The 26387-nt window shown below is 43.3% G+C and overlaps 1 protein-coding gene across 1 annotated transcript in view; it reads left to right on the top strand.

The window, feature by feature from the left end:
- Nucleotides 1-4715: 4715 nt before the first annotated feature.
- The window catches only part of LOC138363563 (adhesive plaque matrix protein-like), an 85418-nt gene continuing 63746 nt past the window's right edge, over nt 4716-26387 (top strand). The window contains exon 1 of the mRNA XM_069322917.1: nt 4716-4725. Coding sequence (XP_069179018.1) covers nt 4716-4725 — 10 coding nt within the window. The remainder of the gene's footprint in view (nt 4726-26387) is intronic.

The raw sequence follows: 26387 nt of genomic DNA, 5'->3' as shown, positions 1-26387 counted from the left end.
AACTCCTATACCTTTACAAAATGTCTTAACACAATGATGTTTCATAGTAAAATATCGTCTCGCATAAGCAAGGGCTCGTTTATCATTTAATTTTAAAGTAATGCTTGAAAATACATTATGAAAGTAATGTACTGTTGAAGGCAACCCCAGGTGGCTTATTCTATGAACAAATATGACGCAATACAAACCACAGGCAAGAGTAAAATCACTCTGGAGTCTGTAGCGCATTCCAAACACCTTTCTTATTTTGTTAGTTTTAATAAATCCTTGAAAATGACGGCCGTAAGTAACCGGCGATATTGCATAACTATCAAAAAAAAACATCCGATGATTAACTTTATCAACATAAATTCCTACCCAATGTCCCATAGTGATTCTGCTGTGTGATGGTAAAATATTAGTTATGAAAACAATAGGTTTTCTTGAAGAGAGATTTAAATGTTCTATTTCATCAGCATTATAACAACCTAGGTAGAGTGCTCGATCCCCTAGATTATTTTTTAAATTAATATTTATATCATAACAATTCATTATGTTTTTTTACGCTCGTACGTCACACAGAACAGTTCTCTGCCCATCGATGGATAGTACCCCGGTCATTTCCCCAAACAGTAAAACCAGCCTGTTATATGTAACACCACCACCAAATTCAAGCTCCATACGCAAGTTGCCAGATTTCTCCAAAGGGAGGGAATCTTTTGTTTGAATGGTGGTTAAGTCAAAGGCGAATATTGATCTTCCCTCATTAAAAGAGTCATAGGCCAGTAGTGAATCACGCTCTAAGCCTAATGTCTTCAAAGTTTCATAATAAAGGCGGGAATAATGGTTATCGAAATCGCCACCAATTCGGTATATTGCATTATTGTTCAAATACATAGCAATACTTTTCAGCTTTGCATTTTCAAAATATAATCCATTACCTTGGTGAAGACCGGTGAAATAATTCATTGGAACGATTATCATGTATATCTTGTGTGGAATTACTTGCGCCCATGGTTGATCAATTAAGAGACTAGTTTGATTCCCTGCTAGGACATATGTTTTAGAAATGGTTCTATTGAAAGTATAGGTTATGGGGTCAGGGGATGCTAACAGTGAGCTGTTTAAGGCTAGGTAAGCACTTGGGTAGGGGAACACCCGCGTCACCCATAACTTAGTATAATCCATATGCAGCCGATACTTAGAGCCATCGTCCACGCTTGTATTTAGGACCCAGGCATAGGGGGAGAGCTCCAATCTTAGTCGCATATCTATATTATCTGATATGTATTGGTCTAGGGATGATATATCCAATAGGAGGGGGAAACACATCGACGAACCTTTACTTTTTAAATCAGTCATAAATTTTTTATCCTTGGCAGTTGCTCCAGTAAAATAAGTATTTGTAAACTCATTAGTGATTATACCATCGTCATCTCTCCAGTCCCTGCGAAAGCCTCCAATTCTCCCCAAGGAAGACATTTTTGATGGAGGCATGGAGATAATTAATTTAATAAACGACCAATAATTAAAATTAGTATTTGTTTCAACTACCTGCTCTCCTAAAAAAACCTAAACACCTTTAAACATGGTATTTGACAACCCATTCACAAATTCCACATGGTCATCCTCTTCCAATTTTGTGGTATCGTCATCTTTCGTTAAAGATACCTTAAAATCTATAACAATATTAGCAAGATCTAAGAAGGCGCCCTGGGTTCCAGGGATGCGGAATTCTAAGTAATTATCCCGCAAACGTTGATTAATGGGGAGGTTGACAGGTAGAATGTCTATTTGCTGCTTAGAGGCAATTGAACTCTCCACATTACGTATTCTGTTACTTCTAGGAAATTGGTCAATAATACTAGAGCTATAATATTCTAGTGGTATTTTTACCCCAGCTCCGCTAGGCTCCCCCATGATCCCCTCCGAAAGTTGAAGTATGACTGCTTACGTTAGCGAAAACACGTCATTTTTATACCCAAGACCTCGTTTACATTTTTTTTTTTTTTTTTTTCGCCTAGAGAGTCTTTTAATTTTACCCCCCATTACAAATTTCTTTCCCACACTCTTAAGAGCATCAATACCGTGAGTTCTCAGAGCACTCTTTACATCCCGTTTACCACTGCTTAAATCACCAAGGACATTTTTCCCAAAATCGATGGCGCTAGGTGTTACAGCTTTCATGAAAAATGGTATGGCCCGTCGAGCAATACCAGCCAAGGTCCCAAAGAAACCTCCACCAGATCTGAGATAAGGTGCTTGGAATGTGCTTATGTCATTCATCGCTCCCCCTCTCATCCCATGTCTCCTAGGGGGAGGTGTAAATATCTCCCCAAACTCCCCCTGGGAGGGTGGGTGGAACGGTATTCGCATTCTGAGGTCTCTTCCTATAATAACCAAAGTCGAGGGTATACACTTCTTTATATATATGTTGCTATACCTTAGGGTGTATATGTAAGACCGTCGTAACCGACCTCCCATCTTCAAAACTAACCATTCGACCAAACTGATCTGTTATTTTAATACTTACTTTCTCCAACGTGTTAGTGTTTAATGTTTTGTACACTAGAGGGTGAGCCCCTCTAGAAAATGAGTCATTATAATTGATTGCATCTAAGATATTTACAATCTGCCCTCCGTATCGTTCCGGCTCGATGACGTCACTCTAAATAAGTAAATAGTCACAACCTCCGTCAATGTCTGGGGGCGATAAGGCCACAGTCTTGCAGGCTGACGTAATGTCATCTGTTTTTGCTCGATAAATGGTGTATTTGCGACTGCTGTCAAAACCAAGTACATTAGCTATTCTGTGTTTAAATTGAAAGCTGAGAGAATTTAATGAGCCAGTACTTCCACTGTTAAGCGTTGAAGCTAGTAATACCCTCTCTACAGATTGGTCATAGGTGAGGATTGGTTCTTTATCTGAGAAGTATATTTTGAAATCATCCCTAAAGCTAAGCTGCACGTCGGTGGTTATTTGCCGACTAACCACGTCTGTAATGAATTTGATGTTTCTTGATAATATGTTGGTTTTTGGGTGGAAGGTGTATATTAGGTGTCCTGGACTCTTAGAAAGAGTTCCACGTTTAAAAGTGGCATAGATATCTATGCCAGAGTCCTCCTCATCTTTGATGATGGCATTAATTCGCCTGGGAAGGAGTATGTTGACTAAAGCCACTTCATGTTTAATGGAAGGGTTTAAATATAGTGTTGGGATGGTGTTTGTAAATGCTGAACTTGTGTTGTTGTAAATATCTCCTTGATCGAGACTGGTAAGATATATGTAATGTTCTTCCCCCATTGTCCCGTTATGTACTGAATGGGCAATATACAGGGGATGGGTTTTTGTAAGAAGGGAGAAAATAAACAACATAACTTATATTTTATTTTATTAAACTACTTAAAGAACTACAACAGTTGAAGATTCCCACACATTTTTTTTAAGAATAGTGATTAACCACACACTTCTCGCTACTACTGCTGCTGGCTGCTGCTTCCGCCGGGGCTACTGTAGCTGACACTACCTCAACTTCTTTACTAGAGTGGTGGTTACAGCTTTCGTTGTTTTTTCGGGGGGGGGGGGGAGGATAACAGGAATATTTCCTGTTACTCACCATCGAGGATGGAGTCGATACGGCGATTCGCCTCCGTTTCAAAGTCGAGGAGTGGCTCAATCCTCCGTTTGACTGAGGTTGATGTTGTAGGGGTGGTGGAGGGGTGGCAGTGGAGGTGGAACCGTATTCCTGAGAGTGTTTCTTCTTCCTGGGTGTGGCTGGTGGTGCTGGAGGTGTAGAACGAGAAGAGGTTCTTGGTGTGGTACCACCCTCTCCCACCACGGTGTCGAGCGTTTTAGTAAGATTATCAGCACTTGGGTCGTCGAACGGGAGGGGCACCACTGATGGGGTAACAGCAGCAGGTCGTTTGAGGATGACTAACTCTTTGTTGAGTTTGGCGAGTTCTTGATGAAGATACAGTAGCATGGGTCCAATGTCCTTGTGCCAGTTGACCATACCGTCGCGGGAAGCCCCTAAGCCGTAGGGTACCACTAGTCGAGTCATGGTTGGGGTTGCCACCATTAAATTGCCCACCTTTGTTAGGCACATCTTGAGCCAGTATCTGCGGTTCTTGGCGGTATCCAGGGTGACGTTAGTGACGTAGTGTGTGTCGGCAGAAGTCTGCACTTGTTCCTGGGCTATTGGGTATGACTCGAAGGGGGCTCCTGCCCGGAAAGCAAAAATCATCCCCACGAAAGTGGGCCTGAAGAAAAGGACGGGCTCCTCTATGAGATCTTGTCCGTCGGAGGGGAAAGGGGCTATCTTCACAACAATGTCCCCCGGGGTAGACCAACAACGAATTATTGCCCTATTGGCATTACCCAGTCCTTCACGTTCCACATGGGCGTAGGAGAACGTCTTCCAGATGACGGAAGCCAGCCCATAGAGTCGCACAACGGCAGCTGGGAGGTCGTAGATTATCACATCTCCCACCCCAAAGGTGTGGGAGTTAGTGATATCGTCGCCGATGGTCTTGATACTCGCCAGGGACATGGTGAGAGGGCGGCTGAGAGGAGAGTGTCGACAACTGTAGTATAGTGTTCCAGGAGCGGCGGTAGGCGACCTTTAAATACACCTGTGTCCCACCTGGGGGAAGAGGGATGAAGAAGTAGGGGGTAGAGATCACCTTATGAGCCCATAGACACTCTGCCCAGACTCAAAGGCTGTAATCATATCACGATGTTGGAAGGTTAATTTTTCCATCTGCCAAATCTCTGTCTGGATCTCCAAAGATGAATACTCTTCATACCTTTTCACCGTTTCTCCAAATGACTTAAAAAACCGTTCTGGGGGAGCACTCAACACAAGACGGTCATAACAATCCCATAAGGCATATATCAATCTACTTTTGTGTTCGACAAACTTGTAGTAATGTTGAGTAGCAACCAAACGCTTCAATAGGGGAGATTTTTCTTCCTCCTCTACAAGCGGAGGGGGGGGGGGGGGGGGGGTAGAAGCTCTCTCCATGGTGGATACACAACTGAATATAATGTCGTTTAAGATGTGCATCATATAGTTTTTTTTCAATACGGTTCCCAATGGGGTCTCCTATGGATACCCCTATCCCCCTTTTAACTGTGATCTGGCGAGAGTATTACGTATAAAGGATGGGTCTACGCCAGCCACCTTCAGTAAAATCCTTACATTTGCCTTGTCAGCCGTCCTAAATTGTCCTTTAGTAAAGGCTAAAGTTTTAATTATATCTAAAATATTTAAATTTTGCACAGGCTTTAATAAATTCCCGCGGCTATCCCATACCACCTATTGACTGTTTTGTTCAAACATATTCAATAATGTTTTGACGTGGGGAATTTCCCCTATTTTAAAATACACATTTATTAAGTTGTCCAGACTTGGGTTTTGGGGTGTGGTGGTGGTGGCTTTGTGGCGAGTGGGCCCAGCAACAGCTACCCGCATCTCAGGCGGTAGAATGGAATGTATCCTTTTTATTATTTGTTTTTTTAAAGGGCGACGGTCCCACCTGTCCCGCGTTTTTTGTTGAAAGAACCCCGCAGCGGCGGGCACTGCGTGTGTGGGGGGGGGGGGGGGGGGGCGGGCGCTTCGGGGGTGGGGGGGCGGGCAATATCTTTTAAAGGTTGTCTGACCGTTCCCCCCCCCCCTTTCAAACGTTCAAAGGAGCTACCGTGGCAACACCGTCCACAAGTTGTTGTTGCTGCTGGGAGTGTGGGGGGAGTGTCCACTCCCCCCACTCCATCATCACCACCGCTAGAGTCACAGCCAAGGTGCTTACAGCTACCACCAACATTATTAGCCGAATTGCCCCATTTGCTTTCGTTTTTTAAAGAGAAGGACTTATTTCCACCTCTACCACTGGTGGAAGAGGGTGGAGCCACCTCATTAAGAGGCGATGGAGTACTCTCGTTTTTATTAAATAAATATTTTTCAGCAACGAGTCGTGGTACTAGGCAATATTCTTTCACCATTTTTTTCTCTTCTTACACAATTACTTTATTAGAGAGGAAATTAACGATACAGCCAAAGGTAACAGAGCTGCCAATATGGCGCCACCTCTCCTGGAGTTAAAATGTTTTTCTTTTTGTACAATGGAGTTTTCTTACGTGCTACAGAACGAATGTCATTCTGATACCTCTGTAGTCCATTAATTATCTGAGGTTGAACTGGGATGTTTCGTTTCAGAAAATTGGCAAAAATTTCACAAATTGATTCAATTTCCTGTCGTTTTAAAGCCTTGATTAGTTTATTCTGCTTCTTGGGCGATAAATTGTTTAATAAAAATAACAGTTGATGGTGTTTCTCTACGAGAGAGTCCTGATGAACTGTCATTTTTTTTTTAAATTTGACGATGTCTTGAGCTTTAATCCAGCAATTGCTAGAATCTGGGTACCCTCTCCACTTGACGAAATATTATCTGTGTCCTTTCGATGTCTTCCTAGACTGTAATATCGTTATGGAAAAATAGTCTGGAAGCGTTGTTGGAATCAATTCTTGCTCATAAAACATACCACTGATCGGCTCGTTGGTTAAATCTTTGACTTTATAGGTTGGGATTGGTTGTGTTCTATCGTTATGAGACACTTGAAATGTTTCTTCTGTATTTTGGGGCCAAAAGCCCTTGTGAAATATATTCCTTCGCTTTGCTAGTCGTACATACTGCCCAACCTGCAGTTGTGGACTGATGGGAGTTATGGGGTGATCTTTGTTTAAATACATGACCTTAAACTGTCTTCGTATATCTTCAATGTTTTGCAACTTATGAATGGCATATAGAGTATTTTTTAGTATTCTGTGGAAAGTGTGGTTGTATACATTCACAACTTTTGGAAGGATGTGAATGTATTGTAAAGAATTAGCCTGGGTCATATAATGATACAGTTTATGTTTTAAAGTTTTGATGGCTCGCTCCACTATACTAGATTTCATTTCCGAAAATACACTATATAATTTAATATTTTTCTTATTCAGATAATTTTGAACTGCCCTGTTGTAAAATTCTCTACCTCGGTCGGTGAATATTCGTCTTACCCCGTGAAACTGAGAGGTTTCCTCTAACACCTTCTTTAGGGCAGCTACCACATCCGTTGAATTTTTTGTTTTTAAAGTTTGAGTCTGCATTAGGCGAGAATAAACATCGACACAAATCAAAATATATTTTACACCACTATTGTATTTTTGTAAACTACAAAAGTCTCCCAAATCACAGGCAATTATGGTGCGGGGTTTAGGAGCTAATGTTTTCTGCCGAGGAAATCTAACTAAATTTCTTCTATGTAAGGTGTAAGATCGTTCCCCACGGAGAAATTCCTTCACATCTGCAATACTGATGCTGGTGTCTTTAAGTCTGGCAGCCTTATACAATTTTTGAATTGATCCTGTGAAACCACCCAGGGTAGAAATGTCATTATAGATGGAGGTAAGAATTGACCGTTTAAAAAAAGACCGTCACTGGTCTTCATTGACAATCCCCGTTCGTAGTTGTAATGTCTCAGGAACTGTCAGATCGACCAATAAATAGCCATACTCTCTCTGGGATATTGCCCGTCGGTATATTTCGACAAAATTATTAATAGTTTTCCGCCCATATAACTGACCACTTAAAATTTCAAGTTGGGTTATGTCTCTCTGCTTCATTAATATATAATGGGTACAATTCAGAGCTATTGTCCTAGCATATTTCCCCTGGGGAAACAAATTTTGACTAATTAGAATTACAGAAATATTATCGTGTCTCCCTCGGGTGAAGATATTGGCTATAATTGGACTCTGAATGGCTTCCAGGTATAAGTCATCAATTATATACAAAACTGACTCATTTGAAAAAGGATTCTTATACTCTAAAGGGTTAATCAGCCCTTGGGAGAGAGTAACCTTATTTCGCAAAATGGGGTTGTTTGAAAGAGGATGTTCAGTATTATTTGCAGTTGACACTATAATTTTTGAGAATTTCCCTTGGTATTTAACACAAATTTACCACCAGACTAGTTTTCCCAGAATTGCTAAATCCAGCTACAAATATTCTCGCTGGTTGATGAAAAATATTAAGTTGGTCGTCTGTGGCAGAAGTACACTCCTCCATATTTTCCTCATAAATTGTCCAATTACCTGTGGGACAGCCACATATATATATATATATATATATATATATATATATATATATATATATATATATATATATATATATATATATATATATATATATATATATATATATATATATATATATATATATATATATATATATATGTCGTACCTAGTAGTCAGAACGCACTTCTCAGCCTACTATGCAAGGCCCGATTTGCCCAATAAGCCAAGTTTTCATGAATTAATGTTTTTTCGACTACCTAACCTACCTAACCTAACCTAACTTTTTCGGCTACCTAACCTAACCTAACCTATAAAGATAGGTTAGGTTAGGTTAGGTAGGGTTGGTTAGGTTCGGTCATATATCTACGTTAATTTTAACTCCAATAAAATAAAATTGACATCATACATAATGAAATGGGTAGCTTTATCATTTCATAAGAAAAAATTAGAGAAAATATATTAATTCAGGAAAACTTGGCTCATTAGGCAAATCTGGCCTTGCATAGTAGGCTGAGAAGTGCGTTCTGGCTACTAGGTACGACATATATATATATATATATATATATATATATATATATATATATATATATATATATATATATATATATAGATAGATATATATATATATATATATATATATATATAGATATATATATATATATATATATATATATATATATATATATATATATATATATAATATATATATATATATATATATATATATATATATATATATATATAATATATATATATATATATATGTATATATACATATATGAGGGAGTGAGAGTGTGAGTGTGTGTGTGTGTGTGTGCGAGAGTGAGTGTGTGGGCATGTATTCACTCCCCAAGGAGCGCCACCCTCCTCAGGACAAAGACGGCCCTACCTGGGTTTTTTGGGACTCCCATTGAGATGACCTCCAGACGAGAGAAAAAAAAAGTTCTCTATAGCAAGTCTAATCCTTCTCTTTCACACAGGAGCTGTGAGATGTTGCATGTATTGTGTATTCACTCTCCAAGGAGCGCCACCCTCCTAGGACCATAGACAGCCTACCTGGGTTTTTTGCTGAACTCCCATAGAGATGACCGCCAGACGAGAAAAAAAGTTCCCCATAGCAACACTAACCATTCTCTTACACACGATGGAGGGAGGGGCTGTGAGGTATTGTATGTGGCAACACCGCCCCCCCACTTGATCATCAAATATTAGGACACCACACGCCCCTCCTTCGTCGTATTATAGTTAGTGTTGAAACCTTCCACGCTCCATCTCCATCTAGACTAACATGTAAGTAAATTAATATCTATTTTATATTTAGGGTATATATATATATATATATACCCTATATATATATATATATATATATATATATATATATATATATATATATATATATATATATATGTATCTATCATCAATAGATAGAGCGATAGCAGACGGCTTGACGTTTGCGAGGCACTACACACCAGCAATCAACAGCCAATTAATGCACAACTATATTCTACCCACCTCAAGACTCCGCTCCAATATAGAAGCATCAAGAAATATGGACCAATAGGCTTTCTACAATCACTTCCATTCAATACCCATTGTTTCGTGTTCTGTCTTGTGTTGATGAATTTAATACCCTATTAATACCACCTCACCCCATCCACCTCACTCAAATGTAGATATAAACAAATCGGAGATGTGTAAGTTCTATTCAGTTGTGTATGTGTAAACTAAAGTCTTTGAAAATGTAATAAGTTTTACGAAACGCGCTCAAGTGTCACGTCACTTGAGCGCGTTTTAAACTAGAAATAAAAATGAATTTATATATATATATATATATATATATATATATATATATATATATATATATATATATATATATATATATATATATATATATATATATATATATATATATATCTGCCTGAAACGCTTTGCGTAATAGTGGCTTTAGGCATTATATGTACTAGCTCTATCTGTTAATCCAACAAACTTTGTAAAATCTCTTTATGTATGTACCTTACCTAAATAAACATTTATTTATTTTATTTATTTATATATATATATATATTTTTTTTTTTTTTAAACCTACAAGGGGTACCACCTCTGGTGCAAATGTAGGGACCCATAGCCTCGGAGAAGAAAATAAAGAGTACTCAGAGAAGACCTTGTGGATCCTCACTGAACACTTTGATATTTTCTTCTCCTACCACCCCTATTCTTTTGTTAAGTGTGTATATTTATCTAACTTTATTTGAAAATGTCATTACACAAAAAAAGTTACAATATTGATTACATACAGGGTACAAGGCTGCTTGTCACAAGTTGAATAGCTCCTCCAGCTCCTCAGATGGCGGGCAGGAACCATGGATGCAGTGAGCATTTCCTCTCTGGATTGCCACACTAAGGCGCTGAAAAAGAAAACTGGCAGCTCTGGGGTCTCTAGTTGTTTCGATTAGCTTAGACCCCAACTCCTTTAAAAAGCTAGCAGCACTTTTACCCCAGGCACCAAGCGTCTCTGAGGCAATGGGGACAAAATTGTAGTGGTGCTCAAGGATCTCTGTATTTACGTGACTTGGCCGCTTCCCGGTGATTGGCAGCTCCTCCTGCTTGTGTAGCACTGAAGTCAACATAGGTATTGGCTAAAGTTGAAACGCAAGTGTAGTCCCACACCAACTGTCTACCATTCTTCCAGGGGTTCACCGTAATTCCGTCTGGGCGACCGACAGGCTCATCAGAGTTGCGGGACATTAGGTAACGGGGCTCTCTCTCTGCTGGACAACCGGCTGTGGTAAGGCTTCTCTTAATAATGTCATTAACCTCGCCGTGTCTTGCATGCCATCCTCCGGTCCTTTGGCAAAGAAGGCCATGCCGTCCATATCTGTCGGCCTCTGCCTCGCCGCAAATACACCTGTATTCGGTGTGGATTGGGGCAGCTAGGCGGAGAGCCACGGCAATTCGGAGGGCCTGCGGTGTGAGACGGGTGCCGGTTGCTGACATTGGGGTTGCTAATAGGAAATCACCTGCATGGGGAGCTGCTACAGCTCTAAGTCGGGCAGTGTCATGTGGTGTCGTCGCAGCTTCTAGCAAAGTTGCAGCTTCTTGGTCGGCAATGGGGCGATCCCAGCTGGATTGCTTATGGGCTTCAGAAGGCGGTGGTTGGGGTGCTGGTCCTGCAAGAGAGACCCATTTGGTTGTGCAGTCTGTGAAGCTGGGATCATGCACCCCTGCCTGTTGAACTAGGTGCTCAGGTAGGATTTCCTTCACCAGGTTGTCAGACCCCACTGAAGAGGACAGGAATGCTGGTACAGCAATTTGTGTTGCTGTGCGCACGCCAAGGCCCCCGAGTCTGACAGGAAGGGAGGCCTGTTTCCACTGTGAGTCGCTGAGGGAAAGATTGAGGGCTTTTTCTAGTGTTGATTTCAGCAAGCTGTCATACTCTTCTAATTTAATATTGTTGAAAGATGGCGAACATCTTAGAAAGTAGGTCAGCCTGGGAAGGGACAAGCATCTGGTGATGAGGTAAAGTGCATCATGAGCATCGATGTCTTCAATCCTCTCGTTCATCCTCTTCAGGTCAGTGATCTTCTTACCAAGGACCCCGTCGATGGCATTCCTTCCAAGAGGAGCACCTAGGAGTGTGCTGTCCTCAGGGTTGGTTGTATGAATGTCAGGCAAAACAACCTTTATTTGCTCTATTATGTGCTGGTTGGTGGAGGTTATTTCGCACTTGGAAGAGTTCAGGGTGAGGCCTAGACTTGCTCCTTGCTCCTGGATTATTCTTATGTTGTCCAAGAGTGAGGCTGGGGAGCCGGCTAGAGTACCATCGTCCAAAAACCAAATGTTGAGCTCACTGGACAGGTTATCGGTGACTTCCTTGATAACTAGGCAGAACAGAAAAGGAGCAAGGGGGTCACCTTGTTGGACACCTTCTTGTGATTCAATTTCATGTTCCCCAAAAAGCAGGGTTAGATTCTTGCTGTAGCATGAGTTTACAAACGGGTAGAGGGAAGGAAAAAGGCGATGAAATGCACTGAGTACTGCATCCCTTCTAACCAGATTGAAAGCATTTTTGAAGTCCAGCTTTATCAGGGCTTTTTCATTCGTAATGTTGGCAATGTAGGCTCTAGCTGCATGAGCCGCTGCCTCACACCCTTGGGGAATGCCAAACCCAAGCTGTTTTGGCTTCAGCATGTCGGCTGCTGCCTGACTAACTGCTCTAGCAGCAGCCTTAGCGACGAGACGCCGGAGTGAATTGCCGACAGCTATCGGTCTGATTCCTCCATCTTTTTTCCTCAGGGCACAGAGGGTAGCGCCAAAAAAGAGAGGCCGTATGGTCTCTGGTATGTTGCCAGCTAGACATGTGTTGGCGAATCTAGTTAGTTCCACCAGGAGGCCCTGGGCAATGTCTCCCAGTGCAGGGTTGAGCATTTGTTTGATGTGGTTGGGTCGTAGTCCTGTGAACCCACCTGCTGATCCTGGTGGGAAGGATAAAGCTGCTTTGTGCACCATGGATTCGAGCACATATATATATATATATACATATATATATATATATATATATATATATATATATATATATATATATATATATATATATATATATATATATATATATATATATAATTTATATATATATAAGAGAAAGAGGGGTGTTTTGAATGGGAGGGAATATATATATATGAGAGGGGGGGGGGTGTTTTGAGTGAGAGAATATATATTTATTTATTTTATATATTTTTTTTCCTAGGAGTGGGAGATAATGTCACTCCCAGGTGATATTTGCAACATTTGTGGTTGGAGCTCATCACCACAATTCGTGCATACAACTTATTGCTGCCTCCGCTGTGGGGAAGCTGTGTGTGTTCAATCTAGTGGAGTTCACAGGAGAACCTGTGGTGGAGGTAAGCCCTTATTTATTTATTTATTTATTCGTATTTATTTCAATTGAGAAATATTGAGATGGTTTCCCCTATCTTCATGGGGGTGTGTGGGGGCTGTGTGAGTGAGAGTGTGTATATTTATATGTTATTTCCTTGTTAGGAGGTAAACACCACCAGCCTACCGGAGAGAGTGGATTTGTATGCCTCATATGCGGCAGCGTCACCTTGAAGCCTCACCCCACTTTCACCTGCAGCAGTTGTGGGGTCACTTTATGTGAGCACTTGACCTCTGAACATCTTCAATCATGTCCCCAAGGTGTGTGAATAAAGCCGCTTTCCAATTTTATTATCTTAAGAAGCTTTCTTGAGGCGTTATGTCATGGGGTTTAGTAGGGTGTGTTGGAGTGTTGCTTTTTATTATTATTATTATTATTATTATTATTATTATTATTATTATTATAATTATTTTTTTCCAGGGGTGCTTCAGAGGCAGGTAAAGACATCTCAGGGGCAGATAGGAGAGGAACTTCACCCCAAAGCCCAACGTAACAATAGCCCCTTAGGTGGTGGTGGGGATAGACAGCCCTTTGAAAATGGGGGGGAGGAAGAGATGAGTGATGATGGTGGTGGTGACATCCCTCATTCAGGTCCTAGTGGTCTTAGACCTCATGACAACATTCGAGATAGTGATGGAAATTCCTCAGAAGGGGGGGATGTTATAGACATCCCTCACTTAATTAATAGGGTGGGGGCCCTGGGGGATCTCTTTACTAGAATGGAATATTCCATCCCCCCAGCCTTTGCCACAGATCCTGTAGGTCTCCTAAGCAACTTTAGAGAACTATTCTCTAACGAAATAGAGAATTACATGAATTCTCTGGCGGGTCATGGCAATTTTACTTCATCATTCAAAATCCTCCTTGAAGTGAAGGTAACACTTTTCAAACAACGTCTCACAGAAGATGATGACTATAGGGAACACTTCATAACGACACCTGCTAGGCTAGTAACTCTTGAGGAGGTGGGTGATCTTATTGATAGTTGGGTGGGCTATATGATTACACGTCTGGAGGATCTCCTTTCAGAAACAGAGGGGAGTGGTTTTATATTATTTAATGTTGATTTCCTCAAAATCGTTATCTGTAATGGTAGTGTAAGGTCAGTTTTGGGGGATTATGTCCCTTATCCCCCCTTTTTAAGGGGGCGACATGAGGTCTTCAACCCAAACCCCAATGGTAACAATGGAACATGCATTATTCAATGCATTGCCGCTTTTTGGGCGTCACAACAAGGATGGAAATGGAAACGTATAGGAAGACTTGTAGAGTCTCACTCTAGGGTTAGGAAAATGGTCAAATACGAGCAATTATCTTTCCCTCTCTCATGGGAGGATATCTCTAAATTGGAAAATAGGAATAAACTCTCCATTTTTTTGTATTCAATTCACAAACATACAGACGCTGCCTATCACGTCTCTCTTTGTCGTCGTGGTAGCAGACAGTACTCAGACATAGTTCCATTATTATTATTGGGGGAGTCTCATGTAAGTCTTATTAAAGACTAAAATAAGTTTTTGCGAAACTTTACCCGCAGCCACAGGCGAAAGACAGTCTTCTGTAGAAGCTGTCTCTCTGAATATCAAAATTCTAGTGAGCTGTCTCACCATTCTGTTTCCTGCGACATCACACAGAAAATGATTTATCCCCAGGAGGGGGACACCCTTCATTTTAAAAATACAGGGAAAGGTTACCCCCCTTCCCATATTGGCTTTTTTATTTCGAGAGCGTCCTAACACTGAGGATTGTCTAGGTTCTATTACAGCCATACTTAGGCCTATAGCATACAGCTATAAAATTGTTGATAGGAACCACTCCGTCATTGATAAATTTACTTATTTGGGGGGGACAGTGTCACTCATTTCATGGAGCGAGTTGCCACCAAATGGGAAATTATCAGATCCACCCTACCCAAATATGAAATAGACATGTCTCTTGAGGATATGGTTCATTTTAGGACACAGACTCACTGTCAGTTTTGTGAGGAGGTATTTACATCCACCAATTTCAAGGTTCAACATAATGATCACCTTAGGGAAAAGCTCAATTATATTGGAGCTCTATGTAATTACTGCAACCTCCGCCACAAGAATGCTCTAGAGAGTTTAGTCCTAATTGCCCACAATATGTCTTATGACATGGGATTAATTTTGAGGGAGTTTGCCATGGGTTCAAATATTAAGAACAATATCCTCATGAGGCAGGGGACTAAATATCTTAAGGTAGAAATAGGCAACCTTAAATTTCTTGATTCACTGGCTTTTATTACGGGCAGTCTTTCGTCCCTAGCAAAAACCCACATTGATTCAGGCAGCCCCTTAACATTCACTCACTCAATGATAGAAGGTTTACCCGAAGAGAGTCACCACCTACTCTTAGAGGGTAAGCAGTTTTTCCCTTATGAATATGCCACAAAAATCAGCTGCTTTAATGATGCAACACTCCCCCCTATTGAAATGTTTTACAGCTCCCTAAACAAATCATCCATCACTTTGGAAGAATATACACATTCTAAGTTAGTATGGGAGGCTACAGGATGTGAGTCATTAAAGGATTATCTCCTTATTTATTTAAGGTGTGATGTCGATTTACTGGCTGACATTTTTACTCACCATAGGGTAATTCTAAATGATATATTTTCCTTAGAGATGACTCACTACTGTAGCCTTCCGGGCTACTCCTATGATTGCTTCTTGAAAAGTAGCAAAATATCGTTGGAGTTAAGTGCAGATGTGACGTTGCACAATCTCGTATCACAAAACATACGAGGGGGTTTTACAACTGCAGTTAGGAGTTATGCCAGAGCTAACAACCGCTATGTCGACCCGTCTTTTAACCCCCAGGAGGATAGATCTTCATTCTTACTTTACTTAGACTTCAACTCCCTTTACGGGAGTTGTATGACCAAGAAATTACCCTATGGTGGTCTAAGAAGGTTGTCATCTGATAAGATGAACTCCTTCATTAACGAAGGGAAGATAATGACAGAACAGCCATTCTCTTCTAACAAAGGGTACTGGCTATTAATTGACACCAAACACATAAGACCTGAAATAGCTAGACTAACAGACGATCTACCCCTTTGTTTACACCATAGGGGGATAAGTATGGAGGATATCTCACCATTTAGTAGGGGACTTCTGGAAACAAATAACATTACAAAGCTCCCTAAAAAAAATATTAAGCTGGTAGGGGATCATCTCCTTAAGAAACATTATTTCATATCTCTACACCTCTGACAGTTATTTATTGAGATAGGTCTTGAAGTAGGGGCTATTCATGCCATTTACGAGTTCCACCAGTCTGATTTTATTACAGAATTTGTTAACACCAACGTTAACAATAGAAATGCTTCCACCAGTAACGATAGGAAAACACTCTTCAAATTACTGACGAACAGTGTTTTTGGTAAAACACTACTGAACCCAGCCCGTTATGCCAGTGACACCAAACTAGTGACTTCAGCTAGGGTCTTTTTACGAGAGGTGAAGAATCCTCGCTTTAAACGTATGGTACATTTAGGTGACAATAAATTATTGTCTGTCAGTTCCAGACCATTCATTAAAATTACTCATCCTAATTACATTGGGTTCCAGATTCTTGAGCTAGCAAAATACAGTTTGTACCATTTTTGGTATAGGGTACTTAAGAAGCACAATACAGATAGGGCAGCACTGATATACAGCGATACAGACAGTTTCATCTTCAGTTTAATGACTGAAGATGTCTTTAACGAGATGGGGAAAGAACCCCTTAGATCATGGATCGATACCAGTAACTTCCCTGGAACTCACCCCTTGTATGATTCTTTTAAAAAGGGTGTTTTAGGTCTTTTAAAGTCAGAGGTTTCAGATAGACACATCCTTGAAGTTGTAGCTCTCAAGCCCAAAATGTATAGTTTGCTGTTGCACAACAATTTAAATTCCATTACCGCTAAGGGTATCCCCCGCGCTGTGCAAAGATCTTTAACTCATAGACATTTTAAAGAAACCCTACACAGTAATGGAGTAGTAAATACTTTCCAATACTTCCAAATTATGAATTTAGGAGGGCAAATGGTCACCACCCATAATACTAAGAGGGGTTTAAGTGCATTTGATGATAAACGTTATTACCTAAATAAATACAAAAGCCTAGGCTATGGTCATCCAGACATACCACCTGAGCCCCAACCATCCACCTCAGCCCAAGGGGTGACCACTGGAAGTGAAAGTGATGACGTCATCGAGCCACAATGAGAGGAAGGGCGATACCCTTCCAGTGAGAGTGAACGCTATGACGTCAGCACCCCCCTAGGAGAGGAAGAAGAACCACAACACCCCTTTCTCCCTCTGGATGATGACTCATCGTCATCATCACCCCAGGAGGGGGAGGAAGACCCCACAACAGACCTGTGAGCACGGAGGAGGGGTCTAGTTAGACAATATTATGGGGGGGAATTAGACTACAACTACGTTTAAGCCGCTATGTACTTTTGTTAATATATTGTATAAAACAAGTGTTATTTCTTTTCGCGCACTTTTATTTTGAGTATATATATATCCTATATAGCTCCGGACATATATGCACATAGTCCTGGAGGGGCCATTCAGACTTGTTCGAATAAATATATCCTTAATTAGTCCTATATAATGACGTAGTGTTTAAACGGAGATACCCAGTGTAAGTGAAATATGGTAGGGGCTCACCGTAGACTACAATTTGAGGTGGGTCTATCTGTCACCCCTCCTCTGATTCCATTGTCTGATAAGTGGGCCTATCTGGCTCCCCGCCTCTGATTCCATTATCTGATAAGTACCCCCCATTGTTTGTTAAGTGCGCCTATCTGGCTCAGAATATACTACTCTTGGAGGTCGACGTTGAGATAACGCGCTCTTCCTGATAGTGCTACTAATTCCTGAAAGTAGATGATCCTTAAGTGGGAGGAAACGACGGATGAGTGACAACTTTCTCATGGTCATAGTATCCATATATATATATATATATATATATATATATATATATATATATATATATATATATATATATATATATATATATATATATATATATATATATATATATATATTATATATATTTATATATATTATATATATATATATATATATATATATATATATATATATATATATATATATATATATATATATATATATATATATATATATATATATATATATATATATATATATATATATGTCGTACCTAGTAGCCAGAACGCACTTCTCAGCCTACTATGCAAGGCCCGATTTGCCTAATAAGCCAAGTTTTCATGAATTAATTGTTTTTCGACTACCTAACCTACCTAACCTAACCTAACCTAACTTTTTTGGCTACCTAACCAAACCTAACCTATAAAGATAGGTTAGGTTAGGTTAGGTAGGGTTGGTTAGGTTCGGTCATATATCTACGTTAATTTTAACTCCAATAAAAAAAAATTTACCTCATACATAATGAAATGGGTAGCTTTATCATTTCATAAGAAAAAATTAGAAAAAATATATTAATTCAGGTAAACTTGGCTTATTAGGCAAATCGGGCCTTGAATAGTATAGTAGGCCAAAAAGTGAGTTCTGGCTACTAGGTACGACATATATATATATATATATATATATATATATATATATATATATATATATATATATATATATATATATATATATATATATATATATATATATATATATATATATATATATATATATATATAGAGGCAGCAGGTTTTCTTTCAAACATGTTTCATTGAATATGACCGCATATTCTGTATTTATTATTTTCTGGTTTAGGGCTTCTATCCCTCTAACTATTTTCTTAGCATCAGGGCTTAATTGAAATAGGAGTTCTCCAAAACTCATTTTCGTACTTTTAAGGTGAAGAAAAGAAGTGATTTACTATAGAGTGTATTACACTTATTTGTATAATTTGCACGACGTTTCGAACCTCCATGGTTCATTCTCAAGTGAACAGATCTTACAATACTAGTTGATTTTATACCCGCATTAGGTCAGGTGATAATACAATGAAGGTGAAAAACATGGGGGGATACATAAGTGAGGTGAAACATAGAGGCTGCAGAAGGCGTATTGGCCCATACGAGGCATCTCCTATCCAAACATAAAGATTAATCCAGTGTAATTGGCCTGTTATGTTGGACATTGTCTTCTGTGTTGGCATCGATATGTTCTTGTCTTGTCCTTACTCTCATGGTTGGTAGAGTAAATAGTTCCGTGACTTGGGTGTTCATGGTAGGTCGCTCTATTCTTATGTGAATTGCCTCAAGAATTTGTAATCTTCTTGAATCTTGGGTTTTGTCTATTATGCAAGTATTCTTTGTTACGGTGCCCTCTCCTATTTCTTTCGTTTGCCGGCTTAAAGAGTCATATCAGCTCTCCCTACTGATTCTCTGAGGTTCAGGGAATCTATTGATATATGTGGCGACCAGACCGGCTGCCAGTTAAGGGAAAGAAGTTATATTATAAGTTGTAAATAAAGGAAAATTGGCGCCCTGTTATAAAATGAAACAGTATCCCCTACGGCAGATATGACCTTGTGGAAGGGACACTATGCCGATCGCGGATTGGCCGACGTAGGTCGCGGGCGACAAATCAGGGCCCGCCATGACGTCACCGAGTGCCCCGGGCGGCGCCAACGTCAGAGTTGTACTGACCGTGGAAGCGACAGGACGCGCCTCGGTCTGCTCTCAGGGATTGGAGGCTCTGCAAGCCTTGTTCAGTGGATTGAGCTGGCTGTCGCAGCCATCACAGCTATTGGAGACCCTGCGCATCTGGGAAGCAAAAGAGGAACCAAGTTCAGTGAGCAGAGAAGTGCCCAAAATTGGAAAATAGTCGGCGACGACGCTGGGCGGCGCCGCTGGCTGGACGTTGAGGTCTGGAAGGTGGGCGAGCAAGCTAGCTGTGACTGGGGTCACATCCACTGAGAATCTTGGAAGGACGACACCGTGCCTAGGACAAGGAGCGACGCCCTGTGGGAGAGGCGAGTGTGGGGAAAAATAGTGATTAGCTCAGCGCCCATCGATGAACCAGGATTGGGGCAGCTGAATCTCAGGGATTGGAACGGCGACGACGCGAAGGCTTCACGACACCTGAGGACCTGTGGAACGCCCTGGATCGTCGAGGATCGACCCAAGGAAGCGTGGGAACCTCACACCATCGAGGGATAGGCGTCGTGAGCCAGGAGTGTAAGGTAGATCATTTTTCCCTCCCATTACCCCTTGTATGAGTAGGCTAGTTAGGCCACAATATTTACTTGTGTATGTGGCAGCAAGACTTTATTACTTTAATAGTAGAATAGGCTGCAAGGCAGCTTGTGTCCAGGACTGTCAGAGAGGACAGTGTGTATGGATGGCAGGACAGTGAAGAAGAGGTGCCGACGTGGTGAAGAGGCCCTCCTGTGAGAGTGTGAGACTCCTGTCTTCCTGCCCAGTTGAAGGAGTGTTGGATGGTCGTGGAAGAAGAGGCTGACGATCTCCAGGCTCATTATCCATATTCCATATTCATGTATTACTTGTGATTGTGCGTGTGTGTTCATGTAATTCGCGTCAGTAAATCCACACATTTTATTACTGTGTTTGAGTGTGCCTCCATTTATGATATTTCTCTATGAGCATACATTTCTGGCTACAAACAATATATATACACCCACTGAACTGCATTGCTGGGGTGCAGATATAATAACCCAGCTGGCGACCTTGCTAAGAGGAAGATAGAGAAGACAGGCGGGAAAGGAGTTCCTGCAACCTTTTTTTTTGTCTGGCAGGCAAGACTCAGGGAGGTTATGGTTATAGGTAAGCCTGAGTCTTCCTTCACTCCCCCACGGGTCTAGGCCGGAACTGTTAACAGCAGTTTCCCCGTGTTTGACTGAAGGGCTTCCAGGGTGAATCAGTGGCACCCCCTTTTGTGGTGGAAGCAAAGACCTGCGGAGGTGGGCATTGTTGGTCCTATCTTGTGTGACCAAGGAGACTCCGGTGAATCCCGGGAGTCGGAGGGGCTGAGTATTTGGGCCTTTGAGCCCCTAGCAGTTAAGTGTTAGCAGAGCCCCGGACCGCCCACCCCCACGTGACAAGAGAACTGGCGACCTTGCCAGGATTCGAACCCCAGTAGCCAAGAACTGGGAACCTCGCCAGGAAGCGTGGATCAAGCTACAGTGTGGACCAAATTTCAAGACAAGTGTTGCCAGGGTACTAATACAGTGTGGCCAGTGAATTCGGTGGTACTGTTACTCAACCGGCTAAGGGACTGAAACGGTGAAATTAGTGCCTACTAACTTGTCTGTGCCGTCGTGTATGCTTGATGATATAGAGATGGAGGAAGACAAAGTAAAGAAATTTATTGACACAAGGGACGAGAGAATTTTGGAAGAGTGTACCAAGGCCCAGCTCCAACAAGTGGCAAACCACTTTGGGATCAGGTTGAGGACGACTAAGGTAGCGGAGCGAAGGATAGAGATCATGGCACAACTCACAGCTCGAGAGGAAGCGACGGGAGAGGAGCCATCTCAAGAGGAGCTGTCCCGAGGAGAGCCGTCGCAAGGTGAACCGTCCCGACTAGGGCCTCCCCAAGCGCCTACCAGTGTGGAGAGAATTCACAGTGAACATGGGAGCAGTGGAAGGTCCAGCTGTAGTAAGAGGAGCCTGCAACTGGAAATAATGAAGATGCAACTGGAAGCCCAGCTGCGACGAGAGGAGAGAGAAGCGCAAATGCAGCGAGAGGAACGTGCGGCTGAGCTGCAGCGAGAGGAACGTGCGGCTGAGCTGCAGCGAGAGGAGCGAGAAGCTCGGCTGCAGCGGGAAGAAGGAGAGAGACAACTGCGACTGGAGGAGATAAGGGCAAAGAAAGAAGTCGAATTGCGTCGCGTTGAACGTGGTCTGCCCTCACTACCTGCACGGCGGGATGACCTCAAGGTAAGGGAACGTGACTTACCTACGTTCGAACCACAAGAAGCTGAGGCGTTCTTCGAACACTTTGAACGGATAGCAACTCTGAAGGAGTGGCCGGAAGATGATTGGGCTGCTCTGGTCCAGGGCAGATTGACTGGTGAGGCCCGGGAAGCCTATAACATGCTGGACCTAGAGGAGTGTACTAGTTATGACGCGATTAAGAATGCGGTTCTCCACTCATTCCGGCTGACTCCGGAGATGTACCGGAAGCGGTTCAGAGAGTGTACAAGAGCGTCGGGAAAGACTTACGCCGAGACCGCCAGGGATATGGAACGGAAATTCCTACGATGGTTGAAGGCGGAGGAAGCGGAGTCGGTGGATGATATCAAACGACTGATAGTGATGGAGAAGTTTATGTCGGTGCTCCATCCTGAGTTGCGAGTAATGGTGAGAGAAGCAGGTATTAAGGACCTGAAGGCTGCAGCGGATCGAGCCGACATGCTGGAGGAGGCACTACATATCAGGAGGGAGGGGCCGCCCAGACACTCGCCTTACCCCAGGTCGGGAGGGAACCTTAGGAGTTCAGGAGGAGCGAGGATGGATGGGGACTCTCCCAAAAGTAGTGTACCCAATGAGGTAACCCAGTTCAAGAGCTCAAGGGACGCGGGGAGGAAGCCCCAACCTGTGAGCAGTGGACGTAGCTCGGGAGCGAGTGCTGCAGTCCCGGACACGACGACAGGGAGTCCAAGGAGGACCCAGGGGACGTCTGCAAGTGGTACCGCCAGAGTGACTAGCGAGTGGCCGCCCAGGGGAGGTGGCCGATGCTACAACTGTGGTGTGAGAGGACATTATGCCCGCGAGTGTGAGGAGCACCAAAGGAATGTAGGATTAATGTTGGAAGAGGAGAGAGTGTTTGTTCACACCCCATATTATAGTGGACCCAACGTGAATGGTTGGGAAATGAAGTTGGGTGAACATCCCTTCGTTTTCGGGGCCAACGTGAAGTTTGGAAAGTCAGACCCAGTGGAGGTTGCCGTGCTTCGAGATACGGGTGTTGACATAAGTATGGTGACCAGGAGTATTCTCCCCAAGGAATTTAATGATTCACCTGTGGGAGTGGTGAGGATACGCAGTGTGGGGGAGGAATACAGGTTGCCACTTCACGAAGTACAGCTGATTGCCGACTGCGGAGTCGAGAAAGCTATAGTAGCTGTAGCCCCTAAGTTACCCCTAGAGCATGTACAGATGGTGCTGGGTAATGACCTCGGAGGAGGCAAGATACAACCCGATTGGGCCAGGAGTGCCTATGTTGCAAGCAGCGGTACAACCCTGCCAGGTGAGGTATCGGTCGTTCCAGATGGTGGTGAGGAAGCCGACTTCGCCAGGGAAAACGTCGCCAGAGACGACGACAACGAGGGCGAGAGTGCAGAGAGGTCGTCGGAGGTTGTGGAAAACCCCGACGAAGCCCTCCGATTAAGCCTGATGATGCGTGTGGAGGAGTGGCGAGGAGCAGCTGTACAAACGCCTGGGGCGGTGAAGAGGCTGCAGACCGCACTCCCTCCATACAGAAACGTAAATAAAGTAAGCTCAGTGGATGAGCGAACGGCAGTGAGGGGCAGAGTGGAGGAGCCACGACGCAGTGCACCCTATGCCGGTCAGATGAATAGTGGTAGGTGCAAGATGAACCACCGTAGTGAGGTGAGCCACAGGGAGGTGGATGAGCCCAACCACGAACCGAACAAGACGTCTGCAGGGAAGAGAATCTCATGGAGGAGTGAAGATGTTCGTCGGGAAAGAAGGAGCGAGTGGTATAGAAAAGGCAATACGAAGAAAGCAGAGAATAGGTACACCCAGGGTAGGCGCCAGCCTAACCAGAGGGGCATTGGGCCATCGCAAAAGCCTAGTGTGGAAGAGAGGAAGCTGCTGGATGGAGTACAGGTTACAAGTGCCACTGTGAGGAGACAACGCACCTACGGGAGAAGAGGAACCGAGAAGAGAGAAGATTGGCGAAGAGGAGATCATGAGAGGAAACATGGAGTACCTGTAGGACGCAGTGGAAATGCAAGACTATCTCGGAGTGCACGACGCGGTGGAGGCGCCGCATGCACTGAATCTTACAGTGGTAACGAGCCGTGGGAGTACACTTGTAGCCACGGAGAGAGGATTTCTTGTAGGTGTTCAGGGAACACCCATCACACCCGGTACTATGCGAGGTGGAGATACAATGAGGCAAGTGACTGGCAAGGTGGTACGAGCCACGTCACCAACTGGAGGAGTGACACTTCAGGAACGGAGGGAGCAAGAGTATAGATGGCCCTCTTGAGTGCTGCTCTTCCGATATGACTCTTATTTTAAGGGGAGGGGTATGTTACGGTGCCCTCTCCTATTTCTTTCGTTTGCCGGCTTAAAGAGTCATATCAGCTCTCCCTACTGATTCTCTGAGGTTCAGGGAATCTATTGATATATGTGGCGACCAGACCGGCTGCCAGTTAAGGGAAAGAAGTTATATTATAAGTTGTAAATAAAGGAAAATTGGCGCCCTGTTATAAAATGAAACAGTATCCCCTACGGCAGATATGACCTTGTGGAAGGGACACTATGCCGATCGCGGATTGGCCGACGTAGGTCGCGGGCGACAAATCAGGGCCCGCCATGACGTCACCGAGTGCCCCGGGCGGCGCCAACGTCAGAGTTGTGCTGACCGTGGAAGCGACAGGACGCGCCTCGGTCTGCTCTCAGGGATTGGAGGCTCTGCAAGCCTTGTTCAGTGGATTGAGCTGGCTGTCGCAGCCATCACAGCTATTGGAGACCCTGCGCTTCTGGGAAGCAAAAGAGGAACCAAGTTCAGTGAGCAGAGAAGTGCCCAAACTTGGAAAATAGTCGGCGACGACGCTGGGCGGCGCCGCTGGCTGGACGTTGAGGTCTGGAAGGTGGGCGAGCAAGCTAGCTGTGACTGGGGTCACATCCACTGAGAATCTTGGAAGGACGACACCGTGCCTAGGACAAGGAGCGACGCCCTGTGGGAGAGGCGAGTGTGGGGAAAAATAGTGATTAGCTCAGCGCCCATCGATGAACCAGGATTGGGGCAGCTGAATCTCAGGGATTGGAACGGCGACGACGCGAAGGCTTCACGACACCTGAGGACCTGTGGAACGCCCTGGATCGTCGAGGATCGACCCAAGGAAGCGTGGGAACCTCACACCATCGAGGGATAGGCGTCGTGAGCCAGGAGTGTAAGGTAGATCATTTTTCCCTCCCATTACCCCTTGTATGAGTAGGCTAGTTAGGCCACAATATTTACTTGTGTATGTGGCAGCAAGACTTTATTACTTTAATAGTAGAATAGGCTGCAAGGCAGCTTGTGTCCAGGACTGTCAGAGAGGACAGTGTGTATGGATGGCAGGACAGTGAAGAAGAGGTGCCGACGTGGTGAAGAGGCCCTCCTGTGAGAGTGTGAGACTCCTGTCTTCCTGCCCAGTTGAAGGAGTGTTGGATGGTCGTGGAAGAAGAGGCTGACGATCTCCAGGCTCATTATCCATATTCCATATTCATGTATTACTTGTGATTGTGCGTGTGTGTTCATGTAATTCGCGTCAGTAAATCCACACATTTTATTACTGTGTTTGAGTGTGCCTCCATTTATGATATTTCTCTATGAGCATACATTTCTGGCTACAAACAATATATATACACCCACTGAACTGCATTGCTGGGGTGCAGATATAATAACCCAGCTGGCGACCTTGCTAAGAGGAAGATAGAGAAGACAGGCGGGAAAGGAGTTCCTGCAACCTTTTTTTTTGTCTGGCAGGCAAGACTCAGGGAGGTTATGGTTATAGGTAAGCCTGAGTCTTCCTTCACTCCCCCACGGGTCTAGGCCGGAACTGTTAACAGCAGTTTCCCCGTGTTTGACTGAAGGGCTTTCAGGGTGAATCAGTGGCACCCCCTTTTGTGGTGGAAGCAAAGACCTGCGGAGGTGGGCATTGTTGGTCCTATCTTGTGTGACCAAGGAGACTCCGGTGAATCCTGGGAGTCGGAGGGGCTGAGTATTTGGGCCTTTGAGCCCCTAGCAGTTAAGTGTTAGCAGAGCCCCGGACCGCCCACCCCCACGTGACATCTTGTTCAACATTTCTCTTGTTAGAGTAATGTCATGGGCTTGTCTCATGTGATTCCTAGGGGCACCAGATTGAAGATGGCATGTCAAACGCCTCGTCAGCTTGGTCGACGTCATACCTATGTACTTACATTGAAGGTTACATCCTTCGTGGGGGCAAGTTTACATGTATACAACGCTTGACTGCTGTAGAGGGTTCTCCGTCGGCTTCGGGCTGTTTTTGATAAGGAGTTCGGAAGTCTTCTTGGTTTTGTAGAATATTATCAGGTTTATGTTTTGGTTAGGAGTAGTGCTTTTTACTCCTTTACGGATTATTTCTTTCATTATTCTTTCCTCTTTTATATG

The sequence above is a fragment of the Procambarus clarkii genome, chromosome 11 (genome assembly GCF_040958095.1).
Source record: "Procambarus clarkii isolate CNS0578487 chromosome 11, FALCON_Pclarkii_2.0, whole genome shotgun sequence".
Lineage (NCBI taxonomy): Eukaryota > Metazoa > Arthropoda > Malacostraca > Decapoda > Cambaridae > Procambarus > Procambarus clarkii.
This window is presented reverse-complemented; position numbering and strand designations above follow the sequence as displayed.